We start from the raw sequence: 27,196 nt of genomic DNA, 5'->3' as shown, positions 1-27,196 counted from the left end.
CCCTAGAGGCGGGATTATTGCCCAGTGGCAGGCAAAGGAGTCTGTGGTCATCCTGTTAGCAGTTATAAACCGACTCCCTTGTGGCTATGTCTACAGTGCAAGCACTACAGCAGCAGCACTGCAGCAACGTCTCTGTAGCACAGAAACTTGCTACTGCGACAGAGGAGATTTTTCTGTTGCTATAGTAAATCCTGGAGAGGCTGGTATCACTAGGTCAATAGAAGAATTCTACTACATCTACAGTGGGGAGTAGGTCGACCTAACTACAGTGCACTGGGCATGAAACTTTTCACAGCTCTGAGTGATGTAGCCGTGACTTAAGATAGGTGTCGACCGGGCCTATGTATTGGCTAGCCCATGTAGCTCTGGGTGCTGAGTGGAGCTGGCTGGAAGAAACAATGAAAAATTGTGTCTATTTTCACTATATATTTAGTTTGTAGGTTTGGGTCAAATTTGAGTTGCCACCGGACAGTTTCTTACCTGCTATCAGCTAGCTGGAGCTGCTCTGGCGCAGTATAACAATGCCTGTATCTGTAATTTTCACTCCATGGATCCGAAGAAGTGGGGTTTTACCCATGAAAGCTTATGTCCAAATAAATCTGTTAGCCTTCAAGGTGCCACGCGACTCCTTGCTGTTCTGGTGCTCAGCGTGCAGCCCCAACTGGGAGAGCATGCTGCAGCACAGGCTGCAGGAGGGCTCACACTGCTGTCAGTGCCAACACCGAGTCCCTTCCCGGGGTGCAGCGCTGAGAGGCAGGGCTGGGTCGTGCCCCCTGAACACAGAGACAGCTTTGCCCCTTGCCAGGGACAGCAACACTCCAGGAGGCGCTCTGGGTCAGAGAGCCGCGCAGGCGCAGTGCGGCGCGGCACTTCCCCGTCTCGCTGTAGCCAACGCCAGGCAGCCGCCGCCTCCGATTTGGCCGCAAGGTGGCGTCGCGCTGCAGGGTGTGTGTGCTACGTCACTCTTTTCGGCGCTCCGAGAAGCGCAGGGATTGGTGACGCGCCAGGGACGTGCCCGCTATATGAGCTCTGGAAGCCGCTGATTCGGCCCTTTCCGCCTCGCTCCCTCCCGCTCTCGGGTCGCTCGCCGCGCACAGATCGAGCCGCGCCGCCGCCCCCCCCTTCCCCCCGCCGCCGCCCAGCAGCGCCGCCGCCATGATCATCTACCGGGACTGCATCAGCCGTGAGCGCCGGGGGCGGGGGCGCGGGGGACAGGACCGGCCGGGCCGGCCGCCAGGGCCTGGAGCACGAGCAGGCCGGGCGGGGAATGCGGAGCTGCGGCGGGGGAGGGAGCGGCCCGCCTGGGAATGGCCGGGAGGGTGCCTGGGCCGCGGGAGGAGCAGCCGGGACTGTGGGTGCGGGGCCGGGCTGGCTGGGGGGGGGGGGGGCTGCGGGACACGGCCACAGGGGGGGCTGGAGCCGGCGGGGGGTGCTGGGCTGGAGGGGGGGGGTGCGGGACACGGCCGCAGGGGGGGGCTGGAGCCGGGTTGACGCCGCGCTCTCCCCGCAGAGGATGAGATGTTCTCCGATATCTACAGCATCCGGGAGGTCGCCGACGGGCTCTGCTTGGAAGTGGAGGGGAAGGTGAGTCACTGGGGCAGGGCCTGCCCGGGACTGGGGACACGTGTCCCGGCAGCTGCTGGGGACGCTGCTCCCTGCCCGGGGCACGCGCCGGTCTCCAGCGCTTCCCCGGGACGCAGGCCTCGGAGCTACCTTTGGCCCCGGCCCCTGGCCCGTATCTGGACTATTGCTCCCCAGGGGCCCAGCGTCTCTGCGGGTGTAACCACTAGGCTGGCTGGTAAGTGATCAGCGCCGGCCCGTAGCGTCTGCTGGGGGACAACAGGCAGTTTCAGGAGCGAAGCTGCTACGGTGTGAAGCAGCTCTGGCCGAGCCCTGTTGGCCTCACCAGGGTATCCCATCTTAGAGTAACAAAGGCGAAGGGTTAATTTGGTGACAAGCACAGTTGAAGGTCGCTCACCTTGTTTTGGTCCTTCCTGCTAGCAGATCAGTTAACTATGGTTTTTAGCCGTTTCCTGAAGTGGTTAGCAACTTGATCTGTTGCTCCTGACTAAAGGGAGGCAAACCATTGAGGTGGCTGGCATGTCTGAGACTACCCCAGCTAGAGGATTGACATATCTGAGAATAGTCTATATAGCTTTTGGTGGTGGTTTATCGTCTTATCAGGACTTGGCACAGAAGTAGTATACTAGTACTGTCAAATATTATTAATCTGTATGGAAGTTCTAGCCGTACTTATCTGATAGGACAGTTGAAGAATTCAGTGCTGCTGTTGTGAAATAATGGGGTAGTTCTATAGTCCAGCTTTAAAATGAGCAATTCCTGAATTGACTGACAGCTGAGTTGATATTGCTTTTCCAAACAATGTAAGTATCATTTGATTCTGGGGAGCTTTTCTCTAAAACTTTTGGGGTTCTCTTTAAATCTAGATGGTTACCAGGACAGAGGGTCAGATTGCTGATGCTTTAATTGGTGGCAATGCCTCCTCGGAAGCTGTTGAAGAAGGAACAGATCCCACAGTTATCACTGGTGTTGATATAGTAATGAATCACCATCTTCAGGAAACTAGCTTTACAAAAGAGTCCTACAAGAAGTATATCAAGGACTACATGAAAGCGTAAGTGAACTCACCAGTGATTGTTGCATCACGAATGTCAGCTCCTTAGGTGGCATATTCCCAAAAGCAAGTGTGAGTCATGATAGATGCTGATATGTGGTGTGGTCAGTCTGACACTTGAATAACTTCAGTGTATTTGATGAAGAGGATTTTAGCCCACAAGTGATTGCCGAAATAAATTTTAGTCTCTAAGGTGCCACAAGGACTCCTGATTGTTAGTGCTCCAGTAGTTTGCCATCATTTCAGACTCATGAGGATTGAGTATAGGGGAGCACTTCAGACAATCGTCTTAACTAAGGTACAGGACTTGTTCATGCGGTGTAGGTCTTACCCTTGCCTTCCTGTTCCATTGAGTGTTGCAGGCTTTATGTATAAAACAGGAATGTTTCCTCTACCCCACACAGTAAGGCTTGATGCGCTAACATTTATTAGGTTTCGTTGCCTTAGATTAGAGGCATTCTAGAACTAGTGTAAGGCTAGAATATTTGTAGGTAAATGCTTGTGTGTTATAAATTGTAAGCTAGATTTCCAGGAAGCTGTTTAATTTGACACAACAAAAAATGTTTCCTTGCCTAAATTTATGTATGTAAATAGAATTCTGATCTAATTATCCAACTGTCCAGCATTCAGACTCATAGCTTTCTTCCCTCCAAGTGAAAGGTGCTCCCTCCAACTTGGGAGTCCCATCTTGGGCCTTATATTTGTGTGTTTTGGCTTGTAACAGTGCTCTTGCTGCTGTGGAACTCTGCCTACTCTCCACACATCCATGAAAGTACTGTTAGTAGCTTTTTTAGCAGCCAGAGCATTTTGCATTGCAGATGTCAACAGTCAGAGCTGGGAGTACAGGCAAGTCTTATCTTAGGCAGGGGTTCCGTTCCACGGTTATCGCGTAAAGCGAAAACCTTGTATTGTCAATTATATCCTCAAGCCTTTTAAATCCTGCCCGCAGCTTTGGCAGCTGGGCTGGGGTTGGCATTTAAAGGGCCTGGAGCGCCACGGTGGCTGGAGTCTCAGGTTCTTTAGTTAGCCACAGGAGCTACCAGCTACCTCTGCAGCTGGGAGCCCTCTGGATGATTTAAAGGCCTTGGGACTCCCAGCCACAGCTGGGAGTTGAAATTATGCATGTTAAATACCCGTAAATTGCGACAGACCTGTATTAGGAATGCTGGTTCAGCAACAGCAGGCAAACTACTTCACCTTTGGCATGAAGTGACCCCAGTCTGCTGAACATCTCTGATGTTCGTTAGATTCTAGTTAAGAGCTTGTTTTCTTTCTTTTTAGAATCAAAGCCAGACTTGAGGAGCACAAGCCAGACAGAGTAAAGCCTTTCATGACAGGGGCTGCAGAACAAGTCAAACACATTCTTGCGAACTTCAAAAATTACCAGGTGAGCAAAAATAGTATAAAGCTATTGAAGTAGTATAAAACAAAGGGATATAACTGAGATTTGTCCTACTATTGCAGATACCTTATAGACTCTGAACCTCCTGACCACTGCAAGTGTGGTGATTGGGGGCGCCTTCAATCAACCTTTTTCCAGGCTGTCTAGTCATACTTTATAAATGGCTCTAATGTGGTGCTTATTCATAGCTTTCCTGAGCAGCAACAGAATGGAGTTGACCTGACTCTTGACTTTCACTGCCTACAAGGCTCTGAATAGAAATAGTACAGCTGACCACTCTAAGTATCACAGCTTTGCCCAGCTGTTGAACATGCAGTGGAAGCCTTGAAACTGGCTTTAAAAGTCAATACTGCATTGACTTATTTGGAAGGCTCTAATCATAAGAGCTAAAACTCCAAAATGGGCTTAGATTCATTAGAAGTTGATGGCACTTGCCCAAGAAAACTTTCTAGAGCTGGATGATGGGTTTTTTGTTCCCCCCTGCCAAACACTGTCCACAGAGTATTTTGGTTATTCATAGTTAGTCTTGACTTCATAGTACATTCATAATTGTAGTAACACCAGTTCTTTTTCAAAGTTCTTTGTAGGTGAGAACATGAATCCAGATGGCATGGTGGCTCTCCTGGACTTCCGTGAGGATGGAGTAACTCCATATATGATTTTCTTTAAGGATGGTTTAGAAACTGAGAAGTGTGTAAGTACTTGAGTTCTTGAGTCACATTATTAACATATTTAAGCGTGTGGCTAACTTCCTTGGTGTATAAAATGTCCACTGTTGCAATATAAGTGTTGCAAGCTACTAATTCAGAGTAGCTTTGGGACTAGAATCACCTGTCAAAATGTCGCTGTGACAGCACTGATTATCAGGCTCCATACTGGTGGGTAGCTGGTGGCATTTAATAGCTTCTGATACATAGAAGGTCAGACTATCTGTCCAATAGTCCCTTCTGGCATTAAACTGAATTGTACTGGAAGGCATCTGTTATCAAAGATGTGGTCCCACTATAGAGACCAAATCAGATCAGTGGTGGTATATTTCATGGTGTGGTGTTCCCCATATAGAGTCCATCCTTTCCTCTGGTAATTGTATTGGTTCTTGCCTAACATACTAGGGCAGTATTTAAGACAAAATAAAACCTCTAATGCAGGTGATGTGGTTTCTTGGTTTACGTTCCGGTACATAAACTCTAGATTGCTGCAGCCCCCATTATACTCAACTGTACAGCTTGGATCACACATTCCCTTCAAATTCAATTGGCCTCAAATTTAGTGAATTACACAACTTGGCCAAAGCAGGTTAAATGACTTCAGGTTCTAGAAGTGCCAAGTATCCAGGATGGAATTACTTTGATCCTACAGTGAAGCTAGTATTTGATTATAATCAGTAGCAAATCCCTTCCTTTAGATTACTTTGAGGGGGCCAGTATTACAGTTAAAGTGGCTGTGAACAATATTAATCCAGGAAAACCAGGTGCAAGGCACTAAATTTGCACTAAAGTAAATCTTCTGGCATGCAAGAGTTTTAAAGGTGGCCAACTAATTTTTTTTCCTAATCTTGTAGGATATCCTACAAATTTCATACAGCACTAACTATGCCTGTTAACTCCTGCAGCTCTGATTTCTCAGGGACATGTAGTTTTCACACTGTTAGAATAAAGTAGTGAACAATGGGAATATCTTCCCCACTTGGGCTGAGCAGAAACTTTTGTGCATCACTTTCCCAATCTACCAGTGCACTGAAGGTCTAACACTATTGGTTCCAGGGGTGGCTAGCAGGAAATTGTTCTCTTGGAATGCTCTACCTTGAAACTGTCACACAGCTCCTCTTGACTTTATCAGATTTGTACCATATTCTGTAAAGCTTAATCAGTCTTGTCCCCTGTGAACCTGAACTTGTATTCAGGAGGTGGCATAAGATGAACCCAGTCACATTGTCGTGCCTGCAGTGGAGGTGCAGGGAGAAATCTAGGTGGCCATTGTTATGTTTGGTATCTTTAGAAAGTTCTGAGCATCAGTAGCTGCGAGAGCTTGTAGAAATGTTATGCATCCTCTGATAGACCTTGAGCAATTCTCCTGCTGCTCCTGGGTTTGCACTGTGATGCAAAAGGAACTTCCTTGTGCTTTCTGCCTGCCTGATCATGTGGCAGCTCAGACTGAATTGGGGAACACATGCAGGGCTTAGACACTATTGCTTGGCTGAACCTGAAATAACCATTGTGTTCTTGTTACAGTAACAAAACCGAGCAACTATTTTGGATCACCTGTCATCATAACTTGCTGCTACTCTTTCCTCATCAACACAACACCAGGACTCAGCAGTGTCTACCAATTGGACTGATACCATCTTGAGCTTTATTCACTTATTTTTGACCCTGATTTGGAGTGGAGGCATTGTTTTAAAAAAAAAACTTGTCATGTAGGTTGTCTAAAATAAAACTCATTAAACCCATTCTAGGTAATGCCTGTTGGTCTAATGTGTTTGTTAAGCTGAACTACCATAAGCTTGCTGCAAGTCTTGTGCCCAAGGACCTTTATACTTGTTGGTAATATAGCCTGATCCTAGTACACTGCAACTTAAGACTGTCTTCAGATAGACTTCATGCAAGTCACTACTTGAGACACTGGAATTTGAGCGCAGGCTCCTAAACTTCTGCCTGCCTAGCAGTCTGAGGTGAATAAGGGAAATGTCCAAAGTGCCATCATAATGAAGTGGACCTTCTGCATCTTTCACAGTTCTACAAACTGAAGTAATTAACTCTCTGGAAGAGATACCAAAACCCAATAAAACAAAACTGAATTTAAAGCTATTAATATGGAGTATTGGCTGAGCTTCTTTATCAGGCAAGGATATTTGGTTTCTTTACCATGCACAGCAAGCTTAAAGCAGGGGGAGAAGATCTTGGTAACAACACCAGAATGCAGATGTTGAGCTATGCATGTGTGTATGAGGGAGGTTGTGGGAATGCAGCTAATATAAAATTAGTGTTGCTTATAGACTGTGTCTGCAGGTACCACCGAACCATGGAGCAGTATTCTCACTTTAAGCAGCAGTGTGTAAGTGATCAGTGATAGGATTAAGTAGATTTACAACTGGCTTGATAGGTGGGATGCTGAATATACTTTAACTAGCTAAAATATTCCCAAGGAAAATATGAAGTAGGTTTTGACAGGAAAATAAGTGTTGGAGAAAGCTAATAGAGAGCACCTTGCTACTTGGGTAAAGAATGCAGGGCTGGGGTTATACCTTACAACCTCTTAAAAGCTGGGTACAGTATTGATTTGGGTGTTAGTCCTTGGTGGAGGATTGTCGCTAACACTGCATCTACTTGACAGACCTGGAGCACGTGACCATTGCTTCTCTGGTCCTCACTAGGATGCAAGAGTAAAACAGTTCCTTGCGCTTTCTGCCTGTCATCCTGTGGCAGTCCAGATTGAATAAAGGAATATAGCTAGCCTAGAGCGATTACTGTTGAGTTAAAATAGCTTGACATTAACAAGCTTGGCAATAGGTGGAAGGACTGGGTGTACCTTTCCAATCACAATAGCCTCTTCAAAGGGTTTCTGCTACATGTGATCAGTTTAGGGTGTTTCAGAGCAGGTTGCTGTTAGACCAGAATAAAGCTGTTACAGTAAACAGTGATGGAAATAAGATTTAATCTTTTCCCCATGATGGACTTATGGTTGTCAACAAAACTAAATCACTTACTTTAGTCTGTAAGTGGCAATCTTGTAGTTATGTATTCAACTTCCAGTTTAGCATTGTCCCATCTCATTGCTCTGCTCTGTCAATCTAGCCTACAATCACCAGCTTTATTCCTGGGGTAAGGCAGTTACCTTAGACTTGCACCCTTCCTCCACACTGCAAAATCATGTTCTTCCTTGACACTGTCTCAGCCCTTTCAGGGAGAGAAGCAATGAGATGCTAGACCCATGCACTGCCAGGGGCTTCTCGTCTCCTTCCCTTCTGGAGTGGGTGGCTTTAATCTGTCCTCATTGAAGCAGCAGTTGTGTTGGGCTGGGTGACAGATCTCTTTGGGCTCAACCTATTTTCTAGTTTATGTACCCAAGATGCCTAGTATGGCTGGGGTGGATTCTACGGAAGGACTTCCTAACACTTCATGTAATGTCTATAGCCAACTACTCCCCATTAACCATTGACATTTCTTTTGGCTGTCTTCTTCCCTTCTTAGCATGTAGTCAGATTAAGTGACCTCAGTGATGAATAATGAAAGCCTAAGGGCTTGTCTAGCCTTGAAAGGGTTGCAGCTTCAGATGTACCCACTATGTGAAGCAACAGCTCCCTCATGTGGAAACACTAAGTATAAAAGTTCATAGTTTATTGCAGTTCAGGATGAGGACTAATCTCATCTGCTATAAATCACCTTTATAACAGCATGGGTTTCTAGAATTACAGTGGTAGTAAATCATACACCCAAGTGCTAACTCCCACAGTGAGCTTAAGTGTGCGTTCGTGTAAACTGCTTAAAAAATGAGTCTGGTGACACCATAAAGACTAACAGATTTATTTGGGCACAAGCTTTTGTGGGTAAAAATCCAACTTCAGATACAGCTGAATGAAGAAGTGGGTTTTTAACCCACAAAAGCTTATGCCCAAATAAATGTTAGTCTTTAGGTGTTGCCAGATTCCTCATTGTTTTTGTGGATACAGACTAACACAGCTGCCCCCTCCTACTTACACACACATTTTTGGTCCTGTTCTAAAATGGGAGACAGCAAGTGTGATGCTTTGGTGGAGGATTCCTTAGCCAATGTGAGCCCTTGATTGAAGGGGTTTTTCCTCCCAAGTCTGTGTCAAAAGTTTGAATAAAAGAGGGTTGAGCAGCTGAACTGAAATCCTATTTCCTTGTGCTTGTATGTTAGTTAAAACATGCATTATCAGCCATGCAGTCATAGCCACACCCTCCCCCAATTTAGGCCTATAGGCAAGAATAAAACTTAAGAATGACTCCATCTTCCAGCTTTGGTCACTAAAAAATTAATGCAAAAAATGGTGTCAGTCCCCACCAAGCACTGCTGCCTGGCTCTGTGATACAACTGATCACTTGCAGCAAGCAAACCCTGGCATGCTGCAGAAGGTGAATGCCCAAAAAATTCAAAGCAATTTGGACTGACTGATTAGAGGTCTATGATTCAAGTAGACCCTGAAACTATTTCCCTTCCCCTCCCTTTATCTTAACCCTCTTTACATCATGAGATATGATAAATGTGATATTTGGAGAGGGGGAAATTACTCTTAAAAAGGGCTGTAGCAAGAGAAACTGCTGCACATATAGTGTCAGCATCATGTCTTTCTGATATCCCTCAGTGCTATGGGGGCAGGGCATGGCTCAGTGTTCACATTGCACTCTGTCAGTGCCTGGCCTGGGCCAGGATAACTAACGACCCAACCACTCAACCAAATTCTGTGATGAATCCTAGTCATGTGCCACCTGATACATGTGCATAAACTAAGAGTTCCTTTATTTTCTCCCTTTCAATGAGTAGCTTGCATTTCTCTAAGCAGCCTGACTGCTTTCTACCACAGGTGTCGCTCTTTGTCTTAACTCATGCTCACTACCAATTGATTGATAGTATTGTTTCACTCATCTCCCAGCCCTACAAATTTTGTTCAGTGCTTTGCAGTTCCTTTAGCATTTAGTGCTTCAGTCAGTTAAAATCCAAGTGCCACTGAAAAATTGATGGTCTCAGATACATTATGCAGCTGACTAAGATCCAAATGCCACAGCAGCTGCTAGCTCAGTGTTTCTCAAACTGGGGTCACCACTTCTGTAGGGAAAGCCCCGGTCACCACTTCTGTAGGGAAAGCCCCTGGTGAGCCCGGCCAGTTTGTTTACCTTGTGAAAAGTGTCCACAGGTGACAGAATTTTTTTGGGGGGGAGGGGGAGGGTTGGGGGAAGTATTTTTTCTGGGTGAATTCCCTTGAAAGCATAGTGAGTGTCTGGTATCATGTGCCTAGTTGTTACTGGGGCATTTAATGCAGTGGCTGAAGTACATCACATCTTGTGATAGTTCCCTGTAACAATGCTCTGAGGCTTGTTGACTCCTGAATGAGAGCATCTATACTGGGATTTAATACACTTGAACATGCATTGGACTTCAGTTGATTAGTCTTGACTGTCCTGGGGCCTGGTCTATACTGAAAAATTATATCAGCATAGCTGCAGCTGCATCAGTCAGGGTGTGAAACAACCACAATCTTCATTAACATAACTGCATCTATGCTGGGAGCTATGGCCAGGGGAGAGGACTTCTGTTGACATAGCTAAGGTTGTTTGGGGAGGGGGTGTTCCTGTGCTAACGGGGGGAAAAACCTCCTGTCAGTGTACGCTGAGGCTCTGTCTACATTACAGATTTTAAGAGGTCCTGTGAGATGTGCCTGGAATCTATAAACTGGGGTTCTTAATCCTACATTAGCCATCAAATAAGTCAGCATCCATGATACCTTAGAATAGGATATGTGCATTTAAGCCTTTCTTTCTACTCATGATGTAAATGTCACCATAGAAGAAGAAAAAAATCCCTGCGGGTCTGGGTAAAAAATCTTGGTAAATTAGTCTCAATTTAATTTTCACTGGATTTTCAACTTGACAAGCCCTGATTGAAAACTTGCTCATCTTGCTTACCCAGCCCCTATGTCAAATTGCACCCAAGCCTGGCAGCACACAGCTTCCAGAGTTGTGCTGTGCTGTGGCTGGTCTTGTTAATATGCAAGCCCACTGACAGGCAGCTATCCTGATGCTTTTGTGGCTCTCATCACTGAGAGTGGAGTCAGATGCTTCTATTTAGAGTGTTCTGTGAGTAAAAAACAAAAAGCTTAAGTGACACAAGAAATGCTCAGAAGAAAGTGATCTAAGCCCAAAAAATATGTGGCACTTGTCAAAAACGCTCAGCATTGGCCTGACTACTACTACTGAAGTACCATTGACTTTACTGGGCAGAGAGTGAGGTGGACACTAAAGAGCTTTGCAAACTCCTACCCCATATGAACAGTGAGCACTGGGTTATTGTTGATAAAGCACTATAAACGTGACTAATGCCTTACATATAGAAGCCAGCCTGTGCCATGTACCATTCAAGCTAATGGCCCAATCCTGCTAATACATGCATGTCAATAAATTTACTCACGAGTAGTCTGAGCCTCTGAACAGTGTTCCCCTCAGGTGCTCTGACCAAGGCAAGGTTTAATTCAAGACTTCAATCTCTTTGGCCTTGTCTACACTACAAAAGCAGCCATGTTAAGAATCTCACTAGGATTACATGAGTAAAGTTACTCCTGTAATAAGTATTTGCTGGCTCAGGCCCTAAATTAAGATGGTTCTTGAAGAGTAATGATCACTAACATGGGAAGTGAAATAATACGGGTAACAGCAATACAAGGATAGTTCTTTGAAGATTAGCGTATAGGCTGCCAAGAGCTGTGATGTAAATTGGTAGGAGCTCTTCATCTAGCAACTAACAAATTACCAGGTTCATAGATCTCCATTGTGCCAAGAGAAGTTGAGCCTAATTTAAATTGGGGTTATAAAGGGTGATTTTTTTTTAAATCTTTACTTTAATATCCAGTATTAGTTGTGTATTGGCTGGTAAATATCTATAATGCTACTAGAACCCTGGCATTTCATTTAACAGCAGAGAGCACAGATTGGGTTGCAGCTTCTAGTGCAGTGTTATTGCATCAGCACACTTGGAAATAACCACTTCTGACATCAGTTCAAAGTGAACCTGAGTAAGCAGTTGCGCACACTGAGGAAAGATGAGTAACCTCTTCACACCCTCCTTGTACTCAAAGCCAATAACTGACTCAGAACATTGTGTGAGCACAGAGACTTGCAAACTAAAAGAAAAGAGACCTGATTCCATTCGGAGGGCAACTGTTTTTTTCTTTTCAAGTCTTAGTTCATCATCCTCCTGCCTGCTCTCACATCAAGACCCTGCAAATTCTCTGGCACTGTATCATGGACAGGTTCCATGGACCCAAAAGCTGAACATAACAAAGGAACGTGGGGGGTTACATCCAGAAAGAATATTTAATGAATTAGGCTGCCAGCAAAGAACTTTTCATTTATGATTTAGCTCCCTGACACCTTTGTGATACAGTAACTATTCAAGAGTAGTCAAAATTGACTGCTTCCACACCACCTTCATTACTGGCAATTTACCAGAATGTTACTGTTTATATATTGTATTGCTAAGATTTTACAATACACTATAATAATATAAGGTAAAGGTGAAGAATCCTGTAATATAAATAGGCTGAAACAGGGAGGGGAAATTAAAAATGTTTTATTTTTGAGCACAGCATGAAACACTCTGGCATTCTATTCTCCCCAAAAGGGGGGTTATTAACATACCTGTTAAATTACTTACATATGGCAGAAGAAGAGAGTATTTAAAAAATTCACCATTTATTACTAGTCTTTAAAGATTTGTGTACAAAGACTTAGGCTCAGACTTTGAAAAGTATTTAGGTGTTTGACTCCCTTTGAAATCAATGGGATCCAGGTGCATAAATACCTTTTAAAATTTGGGCTTTATTTACCAAGAGAGTGACCCCAATTCAGTCGTCAGTGGCTGGCAGCTGACATAGGTACACCAGCGATGCCTCCTGTGGCTGATTTATGCCAGTGTAAACATGATAAACCAGTTTAAGTGCATCTATTAGGGATTTGCATCAATTTAACTAGACTGATTTTTAAACATGTAATTAAACTGGTAGGAAAGTACTCTGGAAGTAAAGGCAAGGCCTTGTCTATATTCTCCTCTATACTTGCATGTCTTCTGCCTAGTACATGATGAGACAAGAACAACTGTCCTCCAGTGTCCAATTTCCTGTGGAATTTGGCTTCTCCTCTCCCTGGTGCTATGCCTCAACAGACAACTATCACTCGAGAGACAAGGTGGGTGAGGTCAGATCTTTTATTGGATCAACTTGTGTTGGTGGTAAAAATACAAACTTTTGAGCTACACAGAGCTCTTCTTCAGATGACGGTGTAGCATGAAAGATTCTCTCTTGCCAACAGAAGTTGGTGCAGTAAAAGATATTTCTTCATCAACCTTGTCTGAGGCTTTGTTTACACTAGCACTTTCAATCGGTCAAACTTCTGTCGGTCAGGGGTATGAAAAAAAACACATCCCTGACCAACAAAAGCCCCCCTGTGGACAGCACTATGTCAGTGGGAGACACTCTCCTGCCAACATAGCTACCGCTGCTTGTTAGGGGTGTCTTAATTATACTGGCCAAAGAGCTGTCTCCTGCCAGCGGAGAGCAGCTACCCAGGAGACCTTGCAGTGGCACAACTGTAGCAGGGCCAGCTCCAGGCCCCAGCGCGCCAAGCACGTGCTTGGGGCAGGATGCTGCAGGGGGCGCTCTGCTGGTTGCCGGGAGGGCAGCAGGCGGCTCCGGTGGACCTCCCGCAGGCATCCCTGTGGAGGGTCCGCTGGTCCCGCGGCTCCGGTGCAACATCTGCAGGCACGCCTGCGGGAGGTCCACCGGAGCCATGGGACCAGCGGACCCTCCGCAGGGACGCCTGCGGGAGGTCCACCAGAGCCAAGGGACCGGCGAGCGGCAGAGCGCACCCTGTGGCGTGCCGCCGTGCTTGGGGCGGTGAAATGGCTAGAGCTGGCCCTGGTCTGTTGCGTAGACATAGCTTAACATCCTGGGATCAACATGGCTACAACAACACTGTTTGCAAACAGCTATCACTGGAGTCATTTTATTCCACTAATTCCTTATTTACATACATTATCTCCCCCTCCCCCCCCCGCAGCCAATATTCTGGAAATAGTATCAACCAATATGGGAAACATGCAGGAAATTCTTTATTTCAGCAGTTCCCATCCTGGTCCATGGGCCATTGAGGGCAGAGAGGTCACATACTGCTGGTTCTTCCAACATTTCCAGCTGCTTCTAGGATCAGCTAGGTTCTTCATTGCAAGGCATGGCCTGGAGAAGCAGCTGGAAACATGGAGGGGGTACCAGCTTTATAATCTGTGCTACGATCACACGTATGTAACAGGAAGGGAGGTGGTAGGAGCTTCACACAGGAACTGCAGCTGTCAGTCACCACCTGGAGAATAATGTCAGATAATAGGGAATGTGGCTGCCCCCTGGACATTCCATCCATGTGCTGATTAGGGGACAGGCTGCTGTCATAGCTTGGGAGGAAGCCATCTGATAACTCATATGCTTCCACTTTTAATGTTACAGGAAAAACCCAGACATGCAGTGATAACTCCCAGCAGCCACCACCGATTCCCAGTCTGAAGCTCAGTGGAACTGGATTAAAATGGTTGTAGGGAGTTCTAATGCACACCTCTGGTTGGGGGAATAGCAGCTAGAATGGCAGAGGCCTCACCCAAGGGCCAGACAGGACTCAGGGTAATGTTGGATTCTGCCCAGAGAAGCTTGGGCCTTGTACAGTTTTCCTGCCATCTAAGGAAGGGAGTTTATTAGCAAACAAACTTGTGGACTATGGCAAAACCTTTTGTTTGTTTTTAAACCAAGAGGGTACTTTTGCCTTCCACTCCTGTTTGTAAGATAACTCTACTAGCTTAGGCACCGTTTCCTTCTCACCCTGTACTGAGGACTCTCTTTCCCATAATGCTGTATTTTTACCCATCCCTCCCCCCATCACAAACAGCTTCATTTTACTCTGTTTCCTCTCCCAAAAGATGTCTGGAGAAATGTCACCTCCCTCCAGCGGTGGGATACAATCACATCTCCCACGTCCCATTCTGCACCTTTGGTAGAGCCAACGTGTGTCTCATACAGATTTCTGATCAGGCCCTTTGTGAGGCTGTTAAACAATGGAAGAAGTTGGAAGTTGGATAGGAAAACTGCAAATAAGATGACAAGAACCCAGCCTGTCATCCAATTCACAGGGCGAGGCGGGAGTCACTTAACCCTTACAATGCTGAAACTAGCTCAGGAACCAATCCATGCAACAAACCTCGATGCCAACTCTACCCACATATCTACACCAGCGACACCATCACAGGACCTAACCAGATCAGATTTGTATACACGTGAGACACAGATTTTAGTGATGTAGCAAAATGTGATGAGGAAAAAAATATCCAAGGCATAGATTAAGTTAATTGAGCCTGTTTAAAAACAAAATGCCTTTAAACTCCGCCACCCAATCTGAAACTACTGCTATAACTGAGTTAATTAATATGCATCCATAATTTTTCCTGAAATTTTGGGATGCCAAAATATAACAATTCTTTAAAAAAAAATAAAAGGAGACTACTTTACACTTAGAACAGTACATGTCAGCTGAATGCTTTACAAAAGTGGGCATTTAGCCCCATTTTAAAAATGGGGAAAGTGAGGCACGGAATGGTTAAGTGACTTTCTCAATGATGCAGAGAGATTCAGCGGCAAACTCAGGGATAGAAACTATGTCTAAAAATAACTCATCCTCCCTGATTGAACTAACCTCGTTATCTCTAGCTTGCTTGCTAGCATATATACACCTGCCCCTGGAAATTTCCACTACATGCATCTGACGAAGTGGGTATTCACCCATGAAAGCTCATGCTCCAAAACGTCTGTTAGTCTATAAGGTGCCACAGGATTCTCTGCTGCTTTTACAGTAGCCAGAATGTCATTTCATGATTGATGTGCATTAATATTTCTATTGTTCAGCTGCTTTAGGGATGGTGATTACATTACCACAAACAATCCCCTAAATATGGCAGTCAGAACCCCAAGTTAACAGCTGCATTATGACCACCACAATACTGATATAGCCTGGCAGTTTTATATCTAGGTTATTTTTCTAATTGCCTCTGATGACTAATAAGGAGGCCATGCCTGGGGGCAGTGGAGTATTGTGTTAACTTACACAAGAGGATGACAGGATGTCCAGATGATTCAAAATACAAGTTATCTCATGCCAGTTAGCTTGTAGCCTTTAGCCTTTCACTGGGATCCTGTCAGATCTCACAGGCTAAGCTGGTTGACCCAGGTCAATGCTTGACTGTGAATTTTCTAAGGCACTGTCTACCTAAGGGAAATTAACCAGCATCACTATTCCTGTGTGAATGCTATTCAAGAATAAGAGAGATTTTTATGCCAGAATAATTGCTTCCCTTCCAACGCAGAATTATACCAAATTTCTTCTGGAATAGAGAATGTAGAGTGTCCACATGGGGAGCTATTGCAGCATAGTTAGTCTGGAGTAGCTCTGCTGGTTAATTTTTCTGATGTCGACAAATCCTAAGGGACACTTACATGCAACCAATGACTCTGCCTAGTGCTACAGTTTGTCAGATCAGACATACAATCAAGTTCTTGACCAGTTGAAAGACCATGCACAAGATGAGTGAAGTGTTAACACTGTTGGCCAAATCCCCATGTGGGTAACAACAGAGTCTATCTATGTTAGAGGAAGAACTGCCATGGTGTTAAAGTAGGTGAACTGGCAATAAAGAGATCTGGACTCTATTCAGCTGTTGGCTTGATGTGTCACCTTGTACAGTTCATGTACCATTCCTGTGCTTGTTTCCCCATCTGTATGATGTGGATAACACCTACTCCCATGTGCTGCTTTGCCATATACCTGACAGAAGAGGCGACAGGGGAGATACAGGGCCATATTGTTGCATAGAGGGAGCCAACTCGTAATTGTGGCACTGGAAACATGCCAGCTGGCTGGCTGGAGTACAATTCCCAACAATAGAGACAACTGCATAAGTGATCTGTAAAAGAGACCAGTGATTACTTTATCCCTCCCCACTTCAATCTGTCCCTCCCACACATTGTTTTTCATTTGGTTTGTTTGTTTTTGGTTCTTTAAAATGTATATGAAGTCTTTATTCCTCCCACTTCTCCTCCCCCCCAACCGCCCTTTCCCCCAAAAATATTTTTTTTGGATACTCCCCCCGCATAAGAAATATCACATACTGACTTCTCTTTTGCTGGAAGACACTTTGGAGAATTAGTGGCCTTGTGAGAACCCCTGATGGAGAAGGGAGAAGAGATTTTTAGTCAGGTGGTTTAAACTCTAATTTAAATGGGCTTTTTGAAAAAATATTAAACTGACAGCTTTCATTAGGAAAGATTTAAACAACTCACTTCCTCAAAGGAAAGCCTGAGAAAGCTCTGCCTCCAATTCTCCCCTTTTCCAAAGCAAGGCTTGATCTTCATAATATTTCCAAGATAACAAACAAGCAGAAAAGAAATTAACAAATCAAAAAGCATCCAGAACATTTACATTATGAAAAAAACAAAAAGGTCACACACTTTCTTTGCAGGTCACCTTTAATATCGTGGTAAGATTATCGTTAAGAACCTATGCCGGGGGATTCCAGTCTGAAGAAAAAGGAGTACACCCCAGTTCAGCACACATGTGGACAAATAAAATTTAAGGGGAGAGACAAAAGAGAGAGAAGTCTAACCAATTCCAGCAGTTCATGGATGAATGAAGCAGAGTCCTGCCAATCCTGTGGTCTGCTTTCTTGGTGGAGGTTTTGATTTGTATACCTAGAATTTGCATTAATGTCCCACATTTCAGGAACAGAGGGTATTTATTTATAGTTATTTGAGTTGAGCATAGGTTGCTGCTTTTTCGTTTGTTTGTTTGTTTGTTTGGGTTTTTTTTTTGAGCAGATTGGGAAGAGTTAGTCAGAAGCTGGTAATGGGAACTCATAACAGCCACAGACAATTAAGGAAGCAGATCAATTGTCAAGTGCGGGACAATGGTGAAATCTGATGAGAATATGCATTGAGTGATGCAGAAGGTGTGTGGGGCTGTACAGTCTTCTCCTGGTATACAACTGCTGAGAGAGTTGTGTCTGGGGCACTGGGACCAATAAATGTTATTACTGTGGCCTTATATAGCACATTTCAAACAGGCCTCAATGTGCTTTACAAATCTGCCTAAGCACTAACTAGTATCCCAGTTTTACAGAAAGGACAAATGAGGCATCAATGTTAAGGGTCTTGGCTATGGTTATACAGCAATCCAGTGGCAAAGCCAGGAAAAGAACCTCAAAGTCTCATCTCCTAGTCTGTGCTCAATCTATCAAATTACAGCTCAGTTTTGAGTGGAAAGCTGGGGCTGCTAGGACATGTAGCTCCCCGGGAGTAGCTGGAAATTGGGGCTGGATTAGGGAGAGGCAAGCAGGCCTACTCCTGATGCCTTGATGTTGCACTTCACATGGTACAGTTTTACTGCATATATTTAATATATTTGAAAGCGAGCATTAAGTACAAACTAGCTATTGACCCAGTTGCCAGACTCACTCCAGAGTGACTGGCTCAATGACAGAATGGTTCACTCGGGGCAGTTACACTCTGGTGGAATAGTGTGCAGCATTTTCACCTTGGACTGACTACTTTGCATTATTTATATTGTAGCAGCACCACTCAGCTCCAGTCATGAGCCAGGATCCCATTCTACTAGGTACAAACCAGATGCATTTGTCCTAGGCTTTCCTCCTCAAACAAAGTAGCACTATTAAGTCAGATGTAAAAAGCCTCTTCCCTGGGATGCTCCTGATCTGGACTTGGGACAACCAAGATAAATAGCTCCCAAAGTTTTACACAAAACTCACTACACTCTGTGACAGGACACTAGGTTATACTTCTCTAAGCACAGTGCAATAAATACATTGTCACTGTCTAGGACCAGACTTCAAAAAGAAACTGCTGAGCTCAGTTCATTTGCAAATTTGACACCATCAGCTCAGGATTAAACAGACTGTGAATGGCTAGCCAACTACAAAAGCAGTTTCTCCTCCCTTGGTGTTCACACCTCAACTGCTAGAAGAGGGCCTCACCCTCCCTGATTGAACTAACCTTGTTATCTCCAGACTGCTTCTGGCCTGTATATTTATACCTGCCTCTGGAAATTTCCACCACATGCATCCAATGAAGTGGGTATTCACCCACGAAAGCTTATGCTCCAATACATCTGCTAGTCTTTAAGGTGCTACGGGACTCTTTGTTGCTTTTTACAGATCCAGACTCACATGGCTACCCCTCTGATACTTGTCACTGTCGAAACATTTGCAGGTTGGGAATGATGCCAATAGATACAACGTATCAATGGACTGTATCATCATATAACACTTAGAGACAACAATCTCCGAGAAACATTTAGCTACTTAAAGGTTACTAGAAAACTTTATGGGAAGTCATTGCTGTTTACAGTGGCAAGCTGCTTTCCAGGCTTACAACAGTTGGGACATGATCCTATATCGCTCCTTTCTCCCAGAAAATTCCTATCAACTTTAATAGGACTTTTCCCAAGTAAATGTTGTGTTATCATAGCCTTAAACACTAACTGAAACAAGGCGTAAGGGCCTTCAGATGTTATTTAAAAAACAGGATCATAGCATTAAAGATAGGATAAAAGCAGAAAAACCTGAGGTGTCTGTAAAAGGTCTCTCCCTCTGACTTGGGACAGGTTAGTCCACATATATTGGGTTGTCTGTCATACACTGAAGAAGGAGGAATATAAATGAAACTGTAAAAATTTCGAACATGAATCTAGGTAGACACCTTTTCTCTCCTGAGCTACCCAGGAGCCACTGATATCTCACCTGTTACTCCCACAGCACTTAGAAGACAGGACAATTTTGTCTAGAAGTTTAACTAGTCCACATGCTGGGTTTTTGCCAGGCCAGGATGCACTGATAAGAGCTCCCACAGGCCACCAACTGGAGACATTTCTGTGCAAACTCTTGTCCCTGTGAGGTCCAGCCACTGAGGCTTTCCACAGCTTCTCTTGAAACTGGAAATCCTACTATCACTTTTAACATGATTTTTATTGAAAGGTCAGTGGGAAAATGCTCATTCAATCTTAAACTGAAAAATTGCCTGGTGGATTTCAGAGCAGTGGAGGGGAGAGGGAAAGGTCTGCCCAGGTCTAGGGGCATAATCATTTTGACTAAATAGTTGCTATATTTTTCCTCTGGGCTGTTGGAGTGTGCGATGGCAGCTGAGCTGTCTGACTGGGTTAAGAAAGGTTTTTCCTGTAGGGAACATTGCTCTTCTCACCCCTCACTTCTAAGGCATTGCTGCATACTTTTGGAGTTAAGCAAATTTTCAGTGATTCCTCCAGGTTATTAGGTGACTTACACACAGAAATGTGTGAAATGGGGGAAGAGATAGTTCAGCAGTTTGAGCATTGGCCTGCTAAACCCAGGGTTGTGAGTTCAATCCTGAAGGGGGTCATTTAAGGATCTGGGGCAAAAATTTGTCTGGGGATTGGTCCTGCTTTGAGCAGAGGATTGGACTAGATGACCTCCTGAGGTCCCTTCCAACCCTGATATTCTATGTCTGCCTAACCACTGAGAAAACTATCAGAGAGCATCCCTCTGTCACCTGCAGCATTAATTAGATACTTTAAAATTCTCAGTATAATGCAGCCATTGGTTCCTTTGATTATGCTAACAAAACAGCAGAGCCCTTTCAATGTGAGAACTTGCTAGGCAGGTAAACACACCTTGGTCAAGCCCCCTCTTTATTCAAATTAGGCCCTTCATTTTAGTAGGTCATTTCATTACCTATTCCACCACAATTGTGTGGGGATCATTATTTCATCATTTTTAAAAGCTGTAAAGCTACTGAGCTCTTCCACTCCTGGGAGTTCCCATTTTGTCTATTCTGACTGATTTTCAAGATAGTGCTGACATACACATTCCATTCATTTTATTGACTAGTTCAGATAAATGTTGCCCAGCAGCAATTTGGCACAGATTGAAGTGTTTTAAAGAACCTTCCATTGTTTCAGCTGCCACTTTAACTCAACCCTTTGTCCTTTCTTATTCTTTCTTTCTTTAAGGTCATTTAGGCCTCATCTCTGCTTCAGAATCAAAACACTGTGAATATGGCTGTCTGCAGTTGGCTTAGCTGAACTGGTATTGAGCGAAGGCTAGCCACAAAAGCACTTGTGTTCAGCATTCTTTCTGATGACTGTGCTCAAACCTTGCTCATAACACAGGGTATATGTGGTTAGCTGAAACGATGCTGAATATGGTTTTTCCTTGTCTACAGTTGTTGGTGTCACTAAGGATAATCCTAAGTAACTTAAAAGGTAAAAGGCAATAAGGATATACAGTCTCCCTGTTTAGGCCTCAGATGAGCAGAAGTTCTTCCATGTTTAAACTCTAATTGACCTAACAGGCCAATAAATAGAAAAGGCCAGGTGCAACGTCCCTTATCAGTTGCCATACAGCTCAAACTGGTCTAAAGCAGAAATAATGAGGCCTGTGCACCTTTAGCAGAAGGACAAGATAACTTGCAGAAGGAAAACTTACTAATGAGCTGCCACGGCCAAGATTACTTAATGCACCTGCGCTTACGTAACTGCTACAGGGGGAGGAAGGAGAAGAGGGAGGGGGAAGACAAAGAAGTGTGTGAGAAAAGAATGCTGCAGCCGGACAGAAGAGGGAGGGGAAACGGGGGCTTGCTTGTCAGCGAGAAAAGTTCTCATGGATATAAAGGAACAGACTGCTTGTTTTAGGTGTGCTGGATTTGAGGCATGTCAAGTCTCCCAGCACCACTTTGAGATCTCAAATAAACTTAGTTTGCTTCTCTACCCTGGCGTGTTTATTGGCGTGGTGCACACCGGGCGACGGACCCCCCTGCTGTTGCCCCCCTCGGGCACTTTGTGCCGGCAACACACTTGCAGCTCAGTGGTGCTCAGTGTTAAGCTTATCACTGACAACTGCTCTGCAATGGTTTAATATTGTCGTGTAAACTAGGCCTTAGTGCTCTGCATTTCTTCTTACTTTACCTCTTCCCCAGGGAGGTACCAGGACCTCTTCTTATCCCAGGTTCTGGTATATGTTAGGACCTGCAGCTACCGTCATCCACTGCCAGTCTCCCCATTTCTACTCTAGAGAGAGGACTCCATGGATTCATGGCTTGCTCATGGCAGGTCGGCCTCTATCCTCTGTACTCAGGGAGAGAAATGGGCAAGGGGGAGTATCTCGGATTATGCCCAAGAAGCTTGAAAAATGTTGGTTGAAGAAGCAGCTGGGAGGATGGAGGATAAACAAGCCAAGGTGAGGAGAAGGTTAGAGCTGAAAGGTAGAGAAGTCTGAAAACTCACAACAAATTTTGCAAAAATTTAAAGATCAAAAGGCAGAGCAGCTCTGGAGAAATGTTCCCACTGCTGTTTCTACCACAGGGGCAGGCTGCCCTTCAGAGGTGCGCCATGCTGACCACAGCTCTCAACTGTCTCTGGAAACTGCAGAGAAAAGACCCTCACAGGGGTGAGCCTGCAGAAGCGCTCTCAACCATAAAAATAAATAATCAAAGAAAATGGTTTGCTGGGAGTCAATATGATGACTAACCAAATACCATCTGAGTGATGGTGACATCTGAACGTGGGTAGGCAGAACTGACACGTACAGGAGGTATGCTCAGTCAAAGCCAATTTAGAGCAGCTGGTGAAGACAATACAGAAGTGACTCAAAACAGTGTAGGCTTTGAGAGCACTTACTGGGATTTTAACAGTTAGTTAGCACTGTTCCCACTCCAAATGATGACGCTCACTTCTGTGTCCAAGAATCAGTAACACCTTTCCAATAGACACACGTGACTTTCTGCCAGCACACTTTTAATATTCACATGCTGCTCCCTTTGAGGTGCAGCAAAGAAAACTAACATCTCTCATCTGTAAGACAACTTCCCAGAATTGACAGTGTCTAGCATCATCTACTCCAACCTGTTTTTCTGAGTTTATATTTTAGAACATACAGACTTACATATGCACATTCCAAGGTAGACCTGCTCATCTTCCACATAATTTTCTGGAGACAGCTACTGCTAGATTCTTGCACTGCCTTCACCATGCTTGGACCGTGTCTACACTAGGGAGTTTTGCACTGGGATAAAAAATGGTTACTTACCTTTTGTAACTGTTGTTCATCGAGACGTGTTGTTCACGTCCATTCCAATTAGGTGTGCGCATGCCGCGTGCGTGGACGTCAGGAAATTTTTCCTTAGTGGCTCCTGTTGGGTTGGCAGGGGAGCCCGCCAAAGTGGTGCCTCCATGCCGGGGCATATATACCCCTGCCAACCCGACTGCCCTTCAGTTCCTTCTTGCCGGAGACTCCGACAGAGGGGAAGGAGGGTAGGAAGCATAATGGACGTGAACGCATCTTGAACAACAACAGTTACGAAAGGTAGGTAACCGTTTTTTCTTCTTCTTCGAGTCCTTGTTCACATCCATTCCACATTAGGTAACTCACAAGCTTACCATAGGAGGAGGGTAGGAGTCATGGAGCAATTGACTGAAGAACAGCCCTGCCAACCATTGCATCATCTCTGGCTTGCTTGTTGACTGCGTAGTGGGTTGTGAAAGTGTGCACCGATGACCAGGTGGCTGCTTTACAGATCTCCTGGATTGGGATGTGCGCCAGGAAAGCTGCTGAGGACGCCTGTGCCCTCGTTGAATGAGCTGTGTCCACTGCAGCTGGAACCGTGGCAAGCTCATAGCAAGTGCGGATGCAGTGCGCAATCCACGATGAGAGGGAGCAGAGGAATGTGTTGCGCTGAGACCGGAAACCCTTTCATTCTATCAGCTATGGTGACAGACAACTGCATTGACCTGCGGAAAGGTTTAGCTCGCTCCAGATAGAATGCCAGGGCCCTTTGGACATCCAGAGTGTGCAGGCTACGGTGACTCGGGTCTGTATGTGGTTTAGGAAAGAACCCTGGTAAACAAATGTCCTGGCCCATATGGAATTGCGAGACTATTTTAGGGAGGAATTTTGAGTGTGGCCTGAGTTGGACTTTGTCCCTACAGAAAATTGTATAAGGAGGCTCCGAGGTTAGGGCTCGTAACTCGTACACCCTCCTTACAATGTAATGTCCACCAGGAATGCCACTTTCCAGAAGAGGTGAAGGAGAGAGCAAGAGGCCAGGGGCTCGAATGGGGGCCCCATAAGCTTGGAAAGGACCAGATTAAGGTTCCAAGGAGGGACTGGTGGGTGTGAGTAGGGGAACCCTCTCTCCAATCCCTTGAGGAACTGCACCACCATGAGGTTAGAGAACACAGAGCATTCGGATTCCCCCGGGTGGAACTCTGAAGTGGCAGCTAGATGCCACCCTGATTGAGGAAGGAACGAGACCCTGATGCCTGAGATGCAGGAGGTATTCTAGGATGACTGGAATAGTGGCCTGGGGTGGCTGTATCTGCTTAGGCTCACATCAGCAGGAAAATCTTTTCCACTTAGCTAGGTAGGCTGCCCTAGTGGAAGATTTCCTACTGCTAAGGAGAATTTGTCGTACCGGAAGAGAGCACTGGCTTCCCATAGTGTTTAGCCAGATAGCTTCCATGCTATGAGGTGCACAGACGCAGATCCAGGCGGAGCAGGCACCCTCTGTCCTGCATGATGAGGTCCCGGTGTAGCGGCAGGGCAATTGGAGTGGCCACTTACAGCTCTAGCAGGGTTGTAAACCAGTGCTGCCGAGGCCAGGCTGGAGCGATCAAAATTATCATCACCTGGTCTCTGTGAACTTTGAGGACTCTGGATGAGAGGGAGCAGAGGGAAGGTGTACTTCAGACTCCCGCTCCAAGGGATCACAAAGGCGTGTACGACCGAGCTCAAATAGTGGTTCTGGAACATGCAAAACTGCAGACTTTGTCTGTTGTCCTTGGTGGCAAAGAGGTCCATTTGGGGAAACCCCCATTTCTGGAAGACTGACTGCAAGATGTCTGATCTTATCAATCACTCGTGCATGCAGTACGACCTGCTGAGGCTGTCCGCTAGCTTGTTCCATTCTCCTGGGAGATATGATGCTACGAGATGGATGGAGTGGGCTATACAAAGTCCCACAGAAGAAGGGCCTCTCAGCAGAGGGGAGAGGAGTGGAATTCGCCTTGCTTGTTTATATAAAACATGGTGGTTGTGTTGTCTGTCAGAACTGTCACGCTGTGACCTTCTAGAGTAGCGTGAAAGGTTTGGCAGGCTAGACGAAGTGCCGTGAACGCCTTCACATTGATGTGGAGAGACATCTCGGCCTTGGACCAAAAGCCCTGCGTCCTTAGGTCCCCTAAGCGAGCTCTCCAGCTGAGGTCTGAAGTGTCTGTCACCAGTGTCAGAGCAGGCTGCAGTGCGTCGAAGGGGATACCTTCACATACTACCAGCCCATTGAGCCACCAGCGCAGGGAGTCCAACATCTGGGCCAGAACCGTCACTACAAGGTCTAGGGGATCTCTGCCTGGGCAATACGATCGGGCAAGCCACGCTTGTAAAGTCCTGAGCCGCAGTCGAGCGTATTTGACTACATGGGTGCACACTGCCATGTGCCCTAGGAGTTGGAGGCAGCATCTGGCCATGGAAGTGGGGAACCTGAGCATCGAGTCTATGACCCACTGGATGGCCATGAACCTCAATTCCGGAAGGCTCGCTCGTGCATGCACCAAGTCCAGCACTGCCCCGATGAACTCCAGCCTTTGGGTTGGTATCAGGGAAGACTTGGGCAAATTGACTAGAAGGCCCAGCTTGTGGAATGCGTCTAGAGACACCATCACATGGGAGAAGACTTCCCCTTCAGACCGACCCGTGAGGAGCCAATCGTCTAGTTATGGGTATATCCGTATTCTCCTCTTTCGCAGGAAGGCTACCACTACTGACATGCACTTTGTGAAGATGTGGGGGGCTGCTATCAGGCTAATGGGAGGACTGGGAACTGGTAATGGTGCTGATTTATGGCAAATTGTAGGAACGGCCGGTGACAGGGGTGAATAGCGATGTGAAAGTAGGCATCTTTCATACCGAGGGCAGTGTACCAATCCCCCAGATCCAGGGATGGGATAATAGTGGCTAGAAGGACCGTACAGAAGAGGACCTTGATTAAGAACTTGTTGAGCCCACGAAGGTCTAAAATGGGCTGAAGGCCCCCCTTTGCCTTTGGGATGAGAATGTAGCGGGAGTAAAACCTCTTTCCCCTTAGTTCCCGAGGGACTTCCTCCACCACCCTTGCCTCTAGGAGCAACTGTACCTCCTGCATAAGGAGTTGCTCGTGAGAAGGGTCCCTGAAGAGGGACAGGGAAGGGGGTGGAGAGGGAAGGAGGGGAACTACAGCGTGTAACCCACTTGTACCGTGTGTAAGACCCAACGGTCCGACGTTATATGGGACCACACCTGGTCAAAGTGGGAGAAGCGGTCCGAGAAACGTGGGGAAGGATCTGGGAGCTGGGTTGGTACGCTGTCCTCGAGCGAACCATCAAAACCCCTCTGGTTGCCAGGCTGGGGCATGCCCTGGCCCTGGCCCTGACTAGGCGTGTTATTCTGCCTGCACCTGTTGTCTCTGCCCCTCCTGTGATAAGGCTCCTGCCTGGGGTGGGGCTGGTACTGCCGTTGTTGCAACGGATGGGGTTTGAATGGCTTCCTCTGAGTCGCCGGGGTGTGCATGCCTAATGGCTTGAGGGTTGCTCGAGAGTCTTTAAAGCTATGTGGCCTGGTATCCGTCTGGTCAGAAAAGAGGCCAGACCCTTCGAAGGGGAGGTCCTGGATGGTGTTCTGGACCTCTGGCGGAAGGCTCAAAGCCTGAAGCCATGCCGAATGCCTCCTCACCACACCTGAGGCAATTGTTCTGGCTGCTGCTTGTAAAGAGGTCTTGGCGACTGCTTTTACCTCTTCTACGAAGGCCGTGAACTCAGGCTGAGAGCCCTGGGGCAATGAGTCTTTAAATTTGGAAACTGCTGCCCAGGAATTAAAATTGTGCCTGTTTAGGATCGCCTGCTGGTTCACAATCTGTAACTGGAGGCCCCCAGAGGAGTAGACCTTCCTGCCAAAGAGGTCCAAACATTTAGCCTCCTTGGCCTTGGGGGCTGGGGCTTGCTGGCCATGATGTTCCCGTTCTTTCATGGATGAGACAATCAGTGAACAGGGGGTTGGATGAGAAAAAAGGAAGTCGTATCCCTTGGAAGGGCGAAGTGCTTCCTCTCCACCCCCACCTGCTGTCGGTGCGCTGGAGGCTGGGGTTTGCCAGACTGTCTTGTAGTTAGACTGGATGGTCTTTATGAACGGGAGTGCAATTCTGGAGAGACCTTCAGGGCTTAGTATGTCCACCATAGGATCCTCCTGCTCCACAGTTTCCTCTGCCTGTAGGCCCAAATTTTGGGTGACCCTGTGGAGCAGCTCCTGATGTGCCCTCTAGTCGATCG

At 46.0% G+C, this 27,196-nt stretch overlaps 1 protein-coding gene and 2 non-coding genes across 3 annotated transcripts; all 3 read left to right on the top strand.

Annotated features, from left to right (window-relative positions):
- The first annotated feature begins 1,051 nt into the window (after positions 1 to 1,051).
- On the top strand, positions 1,052 to 6,486 carry TPT1 (tumor protein, translationally-controlled 1). The gene is made up of 6 exons (XM_032783636.2): positions 1,052 to 1,183; positions 1,511 to 1,584; positions 2,448 to 2,635; positions 3,917 to 4,022; positions 4,615 to 4,731; positions 6,269 to 6,486. The coding sequence occupies exons 1-6, from the start codon at positions 1,156 to 1,158 to the stop codon at positions 6,269 to 6,271; spliced, it is 516 nt and encodes a 171-aa protein (XP_032639527.1). The 5' UTR covers positions 1,052 to 1,155; the 3' UTR covers positions 6,272 to 6,486.
- Positions 6,079 to 6,210, top strand: LOC116826713 (small nucleolar RNA SNORA31). The gene has a single exon (XR_004374125.1). It is a non-coding gene; the product is annotated as a small nucleolar RNA SNORA31 (small nucleolar RNA).
- Positions 6,487 to 7,353: 867 nt separating the features above from the next.
- Positions 7,354 to 7,488, top strand: LOC116826714 (small nucleolar RNA SNORA31). The gene has a single exon (XR_004374126.1). It is a non-coding gene; the product is annotated as a small nucleolar RNA SNORA31 (small nucleolar RNA).
- The last annotated feature ends 19,708 nt before the right edge of the window (positions 7,489 to 27,196 follow it).

The sequence above is a fragment of the Chelonoidis abingdonii genome, chromosome 1 (genome assembly GCF_003597395.2).
Source record: "Chelonoidis abingdonii isolate Lonesome George chromosome 1, CheloAbing_2.0, whole genome shotgun sequence".
NCBI lineage: Eukaryota > Metazoa > Chordata > Testudines > Testudinidae > Chelonoidis > Chelonoidis abingdonii.
The sequence above is the reverse complement of the archived record's forward strand: the minus strand, read 5'-3'. Positions and strand labels throughout refer to the sequence as shown.